The sequence below is a fragment of the Meleagris gallopavo genome, unplaced genomic scaffold (genome assembly GCF_000146605.3).
Source record: "Meleagris gallopavo isolate NT-WF06-2002-E0010 breed Aviagen turkey brand Nicholas breeding stock unplaced genomic scaffold, Turkey_5.1 ChrUn_random_7180001957424, whole genome shotgun sequence".
NCBI lineage: Eukaryota > Metazoa > Chordata > Aves > Galliformes > Phasianidae > Meleagris > Meleagris gallopavo.
Genome location: NW_011217650.1, coordinates 48,482 through 56,285, shown reverse-complemented (window position 1 = coordinate 56,285; position 7,804 = coordinate 48,482). Strand labels below are relative to the sequence as shown.

General features: G+C 43.0%; 1 protein-coding gene and 1 pseudogene across 5 annotated transcripts in view; one reads left to right on the top strand and one right to left on the bottom strand.

Moving 5' to 3' along the window:
• UBAP1 (ubiquitin associated protein 1) overlaps positions 1–7,804 on the bottom strand; it is a 34,771-nt gene continuing 26,967 nt past the window's right edge. For all 5 annotated transcript variants that reach the window (XM_019611862.2, XM_010728351.3, XM_019611860.2 and 2 more), the window contains 3 exons: positions 7,511–7,708; positions 6,030–6,131; positions 1–4,516 (listed from right to left, as the gene is read on the bottom strand). In XM_019611862.2, coding sequence (XP_019467407.1) covers positions 4,376–4,516; positions 6,030–6,131; positions 7,511–7,708 — 441 coding nt within the window. In that variant the 3' untranslated portion in view covers positions 1–4,375. The remainder of the gene's footprint in view (positions 4,517–6,029; positions 6,132–7,510; positions 7,709–7,804) is intronic.
• LOC104917203 lies at positions 361–3,047 on the top strand (annotated as a pseudogene).

Here is a 7,804-nt window from a genome sequence, read left to right as displayed (position 1 = left end):
TTTTTTTTAATAAAACAAAAATAAGCCACAGAAAAAAGAAGCACCTGTACCTCTGCATCCACCTCTCTGGAGACCTCTGGTAGCTCTGCCCAAAGCAGACCTCATCCATGCATGCCTAGAGAAGAAAGCAGCCCCAGGGCTTGTATTATGCAGCAAGTTCTTCATCAGCTGAAGTCAGAGCATGAGAGACGGGAACCATGACACTGGGAGTTACATCTGAGGGTTTTATTAATTATTCTTCTGCAGAATCAAAATGTTCAGCAAATTAATGATTCCTCAAGACTACTGATATTTTATGTATTTAAAACTTGAACAATGCACAGCATAATACTTGGTACTATCAGTGCATAGAAGATTGCAGATTTCAAGGAACTGCAGAATATGATGTAAAGTTCTTATGTTTCTGAACTACAAGAGTTGTTGGGCTTTGTTGGGTGTAATAAAAGCAGACCAAAATGACCTCCTGATGAGGGCACTGCACTTACTGAAGAGCAGCTGCAGCCCAGCAGTTCAAATAAGACTCCAGGACCTAGTGGTATTCCCCAGGAATTGGTGCTCGTTCCAGTCTTGTTCAACATCTTCAATAGCCTGCATGAAGGGATAGAGTCCACCCTCAACAAGTCTGCTGATGATACAAAGCCAGGAGGAGTGGCTGACATGTCTGAAGGCTGTGCTGCAATTCAGTGAGACCAGGACAGGCTGGGAGTTCGGTGGAGAGGAACCTGATGAGATTCAACAAAGAGCAAGAGTAGGTCCTACACCTGGTGAGGAATTACCACATCCGTTAGTACAGGCTAGGAGCTGGCCTGCTGGAGAGGAGCTCTGTGGAGAAGGACCTGGTGGACTACAGGTAGGCCATGATCCAGCAATGTGCCCCTGTGGCCAGCAGGTTAAGGGAGGTGAAACTCTTCTTCTCTGTCCTGGCTAGGCCACACCTGGAGTACTGCCCAGTTCAAGACAGGGAACTACCCAGGGGGTCCAGTGGAGGGCCACAGAGATAGCTGTGGGTTGGAGCATCTCCTGTATGAGGAAAAGCTGAGAGCTGGGTCTGTTCAGCCTGGGGAAGACTGAGGGGGGATCAATGCTTATAAATATGTATGAGCAGATGTCGAATGGATGGGAGCAGGCTCTTTTTGGTGGTTCCCAGTGACAGGAAAAGGGGCAATGGGACTGAACAGGAACAAAGGAAGTTTCATACAAACATGTGAAGGAACTTTCTTACTGTGAGGGTGATGGAGCACTGGAACAGGCTGCCCAGAGAAGTTGTGGTGTCTCTTCCTCTGGAGACATTCAAGACCTACACGAACACTTGCCTGCGCGATCTACTGTAGGGAACCTGCTTTAGGGGCAGGACCAGATGATCTCCAGAGGTTCCTTCCAATCCTTATGATTCTATGAACTTTATAGATGTAGGTACCCATGGACAATCAAAGGACTTTTGGATATATCAGCTATAAAACCTGCTGTTTTTCATGTGACTGTCCCTCTCCCATAGAGCCTGGGTGGGACACTGCTGGGATTCACCCATTCTCCTCTACTTTAGTCACACTTCACTTTCTTTCTTTGCCTGGCAATTTTGTGCTCCTGCAAGACACTAAGGCTCATTTTGAGATGCAGCAGCCATCCCCTTCCATCCTGTCCATCCTTCCTGATATCCAGCTGAAAGGCCTGCTTTTTACAATGTGCTTGATGTACTACTACTCAACAAGCCTATGAGTTTAGTACAGAGCAATATTCAGAGGTTCCAAGATAAGTTTTTTTCCTTTTTGCTTTACATCTCAGCAGGTCAGAAAAATCTGTATTTCCAGGGACTTCTTGCCAGAGTACAAAAGAGATTACCAAGTCCAAGTTCAGCTAACACTATACCAAGCAGAAACAAACTGCCCTCAAGAAGATAATTACCCTAACAGTTTGTGCATTAAAGTAAATAGGAAGCTGTTTCCATTGCTCAACATATGCTCCACAACCACCAAATGGAATTAAACAGAAGGAATCTGGACGCCCCTTGAATATAACAACTCTAGTTATGGTCATCAGCAGTGCTAGAATAGATTTCTATTTCCTGGGCTTCTGGAAAGAATTTCTCATTTGTCAGCTCACTACAGCTATGCTTTTGCAGAGGTTAAAAGTGAAAGATATCCCAAACCCTTATCATTCTAGAGCACTAATTAGAGAAAAACTAAGTACGGATCCTGACAGTGAAATTGCCAATCTACAGTTCTGTCTGATGTGCCCTCTGTGAGCAATGAGACTGACAATCCAATGCCAGGCTGCTACTCACACACACTTGCAATGTTTTGATGCTACTCTTCATCTTCAAATGAATGATTCTGTAAGAAGCCTACCTGGATCCATTCCATATGTAACAAAAAGGCATCTTATGAACACTTAATACTAGATGGGCTCTTCATAGAAATCCTTGATGAATGTTCAGGAATGGGTGAGATTAAACTTCAAGATGGTTCCTTGTAGTCCACGAGGCCTAAAAAAGGTGGTGTGATAATCTAAGTTCGCAGTGCACCAAAACAGAAAAATCCAGTGCTGTTAGAAAACCATGTTTCAAGATAGTGGGCAGTGAGGAAGAAGTTGGTATTACTGACTTGACAACTAAAAACTCTTTGGATGAAATGGAAGATCCTTCTGCCAAAATGAAGCACATATTCTTGCTGGAAACACAAGGAAGCCCAACCAAGAGGGTTCTCGTGTATCAGCCATCGTCTGTCAGAGTTGATATGCTGTTATTCCTTGGCTGTTAACAGACTATCCCATGCCATTCCATTACCCTCCAATATCCAGCATTTCCTCAGATGTGATAGGTTTGGATTTCTTTTCACTAATCCCAGATGATTCAGAGTATTATCCTCCTGTGTTTTTAGATAATCTTGCATCAACTTTAACAAGCAACATGGTTGGCAGCATCACCACACCAACTAGTCACCACAAAAGCAGTATGCATGTTAGCTCTTCCAGCAGGTCTCCAGAAGGAACAGAGAGTAGTTAAAACCAGCAGCAGAGGCAGTGCTCCTGACATCATCTGACTGGACTGAAATAAGAGGCAGCATTGGAACTCCAGGAAAAAGTGCAGAGCTGATGCTTGTATCTCTGGAACTTCAGCTTCTTGCAAGTTACTCTGATACTCATTGAATGGATTTGCCTTCGGGAAAATTGAGTAAGAACAGAAGTGATAAAATATTTTCTTGCTTATTAAATAGCTAGTGCAGGAGAAGCCCCTTCAAAACATGCTTTCGATGCTTCCACATTTTTCTGTGGAAACGGACATTTTGTTGTTGGATGGATTCCATAAGGGAATATTTAAGAGTATGACAGAGCACTGGGATAGGCTGCACAGAGAGGTGGAGTCTCCTTCTCTGGAGATTTCAAAACCCACCTGGACATTTTCCCCATGCAACATACTGTAGGGAACCTGCTTTAGCAAGCAGTTGGACTCTATCTCCAGAGGTCCCTTCCAATTCTTATCTTATGATTCTATAATTACCTGGTTTCTAGTACTAGGTGTTATTATGTAATTCTATAGCAATGTGAAAAATGGAACTAATGCAGCGAGTATGTTTATTTTAAAGAAAGTGCTTGAAAGAAACCTCCTGCATCACACTGAATATTATTTAGAACAAAAGATAACTGATTTCCTAGCAGAGCATTTTCTTAAATATCTTACAAGCCAGGGGGATTAAGAATACTGAGCCCCAGCTCTCTGCCTTCAGGTTCAAGAACCACCACAAATTGCAAGTCTGGGTTATATTTCAAGAGAACTTATACCACTTAGCATAGGACACTTATGTCTGGCAGAAGTGTTGGATGCATGAATTAAAGAAGAAACAAGAGGAACAGCTTCTCTCTTTATGCTTGGCGACAATTTCCAAACCAGTGTTTCACTAAGTTACAGGCTAACTTTCAACCAAAAAATAAAACTCCATTGCACTAAAGGTCAAATTTAACCAGATAATCTGGACTGTGACACAGTCAAGTAATTCAGTACAAGCAAACACCAAGAAAGCAGCTTCAAAGACAAAGCATGTTTCAGAAATTTAGTAATCCCCTGTCCGACTCCAGTGCAACAATGAGGAGGACCACTCCTGTCTCTGTCTATATACAATTCCAGTAGAGCGGCTGGGCAGTCTAAACTCTCCGTGGCCAAGCTGGAAAAAGGAAACTTAGGAAAGGACACTTCAAAAATTTAATTTAAGAAAGAAAGTTGGCTCCCAGTGAAAAGAGAAATGCTGGAGTGATGCACGCAGGCAGGCTTGCTCAGTCATTTTCCCATGTATGCAAAAAACTGGACTCCTTGCTGAGAGCAAGTCACACTGAACGTGAAGGTGGTGGGGCTCTTCCATTGCTAAGAACTCAGGAATGTGCTTCAGCTGGCTTCTGCACGGGCCATTAGATCTTCCAAAGCATTCTGTTGGTCATTGTTATGTAATAATAAGACCTCCTTAATGTCCTTTAGTTCAAAGCCCATTTCTTTAAATTGACTCATTAGTTGCAGAAGTTCTGTGATCTGAAAGAGACAGACAATCATTTGCAAGAAAAACAGAGGATCAGTGCTCAGTCTTTGTCACAGCTGGAATTTAGCACAAAGACAGTCAACAGCAAGCAGACACTCAATAGGGTTAATTCCCACTCCGTGAGTACACCCATACAAGTTCAATTTGAAGAAAAGTGTGACTCCCATAACAGTCACAGAATCACAGAATGGTTTGGGCTGGACAAGACCTCTAGGACCACCCAGTTCCAACTCCCAGCTATGGGCAAGGATGACTCCCACTATGCCAAGTTGCCCGGCCCATCCAGCTCGGCAGAGCTCTGTCTCCGTATGCAGCAACCCACTGGGTCTCATTTTCAATTTCCAGCATTTGCAGTTCTGAATTTCCAAGTCTTCAACACAGGTACAAAGCTTAGTCCGTGGCAATGTGCCTCTTAGTAAACAAATTCTTCAGCCTCGCTCAATTTAGACACCCAGATCAATGCTTCCCTGCTCCCCATCCAGCAATTCCTCTGCTACTGCAATTTTTTCAAGTTATTTTCACTTCACAATGATACAACAACCCTCGCTATCAAATGGCTCTTCCAAATCTAGGGCAAAACTGGGATATTACCAGAATCCTTTTGGACACAGTGTGCTAAACTACCAACATCAACAAATCCTAACTGAGTTCTGAAAAATAGTGACAAGTTGCAAAACAACTCAAACTTCTATGAACATTCTGCTATGTGCACTGCCACCACTCCAGAAGGGAAAAACACACTAAAATGGACAATCAGAAAACTAGTTATTTCTAATTTGCAGAGAGTGAAGGGGGAGTGGGAGAGCTAAGCCTCTAGCAAATCTGTTTTCTAAACACTGTCACTTCTCTTCATGCTGTTTCTGTTTACAAGTTCATCACTAGCTGTACATGAACGCTTGTGGGGATAAGATAGCACCACTTAAGATTTCCTGTAATAGCTCAGCACACAACAGCTTAGCATACAGTGAAAAGCCATTCCACCATCCTCTGTCCTGGCTACCTATCTGTTCCTGCCTCTGTACCTTTGGTGCCTCTAAAGTACACACAGCATAAACCAGGCCCACAGAAACTGTACTTTCCAGCTTGTTTCAGATAGATACCTAACTCAATTTGCTGAGCAGCCAGGCAGATGCATTTATACAACAGAGGAAACTCCTAGCCAGGACAAGCTGGCAATATGTGGAAATAATTTACTGCTTCTGAAATTAACCGTCTCTGAACCAAGCACCTTGACAAAAAAGGACACTTTATTCAAAACATTGCAACCAAAATAAACTGTGTCTTTAAAAAAATCTTCCCATAAAAATGCATGTAAGTAATCGTAAATAAAGCAATGAGTAACTGTAACACTTCAACACACATCACCACATGGATATTTTAGTTAGTTCTGAAAGCAGGTCAGCATTACCATGAAGCTAGAATCACATCCATCACTTTAGATGAACTACTATTGGAATTCCCTTTCATGGTGCATTCTGACTAATGTTTAGGATAATTTGCCCTCACCTTCTCCTCTGAACACTGGTGCATCTCCAAAGCTGCTTCAACAAGAAGTGGATCAAAGCCCTTTTCACAAAGCTGTCCATGTGCAAACAGGTAATCCAAAACCTGAGGGAAAGAAAAACTAAGTTTACAGTGACATTCACAGCATGTGGTTGTACTCTTTGTACATCCAGAGGAACAGAGCAGGACTCCATCCCAGAGAATAAGATAAAACTCTCCCTACTCTATATTGAGATGACTTGTAAGAGTCAGAAAAAGGAAAGAAGTCCTTCTGTTCTTCTTTGTTCTTCATCTTCCATTTCCAGTCTTCTGTTCCTAATCACTGAGCAAGGGCAGGAATTCAAGATTAACTGTGCTTTTTATACTACGCATATTTTTAGTGATACTGTAAGTTCAGTTGTCAACCTTAAGTCAGCTTTTAGTTTCCTTTCAAACTGAAGAGCTAATGCAACCTGAAAGCAATCAGGCTTTTAAGAGTATCTCAACATATCAAGAAGCTGCAAATCCCAACTCACACTTCCAGAAACTGTTGCCACCATGCTTAACTGTCCTCAGCTTTGAGATGTAAGGGCAGAAAGTCAGGTAAGAAAAAGGTAGCACTAAGAACAAGAGAGAAAGCAGCCTGCAAATACAGCAGGATTTAAAACTGCCCTTCAAGCGGACATTCTTCTATTTGGCACTACAGCTTCTTACGTAGCTCAGTTCACCGACAGCGGGCAAGCAAAGCAGATCTACAAGCAGCCAAATACTACACAGAGCAGAGGCTACAGAGGCATTCCTCCACCCAAGGTAATGTTCCACACAATGCACAGAGAGCACAGGGCCAGCACACAAAGTCTGGCCACATTCCTCTTGCTTCAAAATGTTTCTTTGTTTGAAGCTGATCCAAGACCCAGAGCCACACTTCAATTCACTGAGTTTTATGCTCTGTGACCTGGTTTTAGCAAGTGTTTCAGGTAACACAAGGCAAGAAGCACCACAGTCAGAGCACACAAAAAAGTCGGTTGCTACTGCCTTGGAGAGCCTTTTCTGGCTGCAGTAAGCCACAAGAGCACATCTGCAGGAAAAGGCATCAGCAGAATAACACCTTGTGCTTAGAACAAGGGGATGTGCTTGGTTTTAATCGCACTACACAAAACAAGGCATAGATCCACACTAAGCTTCCTCTGAATTGTTTTGTAGTTTCTAGGAAGACTGAGCACCTTTCCTAGCCCTTACTGGACCTAAGGGCTCCTTTCCCAACCTTAGCTGTGAAGCAGTACCCACAGGTACAGTTGCCTTAGGCAGTGTCTCAAACAAACTCTTGTATAGATGCTCTTTGGTTTTGGAAACCTTTTCTGAGAGGTGAGGTGACAAGTTGTCTGGCATTTCTGCAAAACCACTGTTAAAATAAAGCATTCCCTTCTCCTCCATTTTGCAAAGCCAAGGCTGTATCTCAGCAGAATCAGAACTTGAAGGATCTTTTTCCCCATGCAAGCTCTTACCTGGTCTATGTTTTGCCCCGTCTTCTTCATGGCTTTCAGGACATTCTCAGGTGAATAGCCCATGTTGACAACTGTCTCTATGCACTGCCTCTCGCTAGCAGAGAGAGCCTGCTGTAACTCCGGAAAAGGGACACTCGACTGCTTTGTGCAGGTCTTGCTGTTGGGCACTTTAGACATTGGGAAATTTTGGTGTGTTACCTAGAAAGGAAAACCCAGAAGCTTAGGTGATGGTCATCTTTTATATTCCCTTAGTTCCCTGTTTCTGTGCCAAACCAGAATATCCCACAAAAAAAA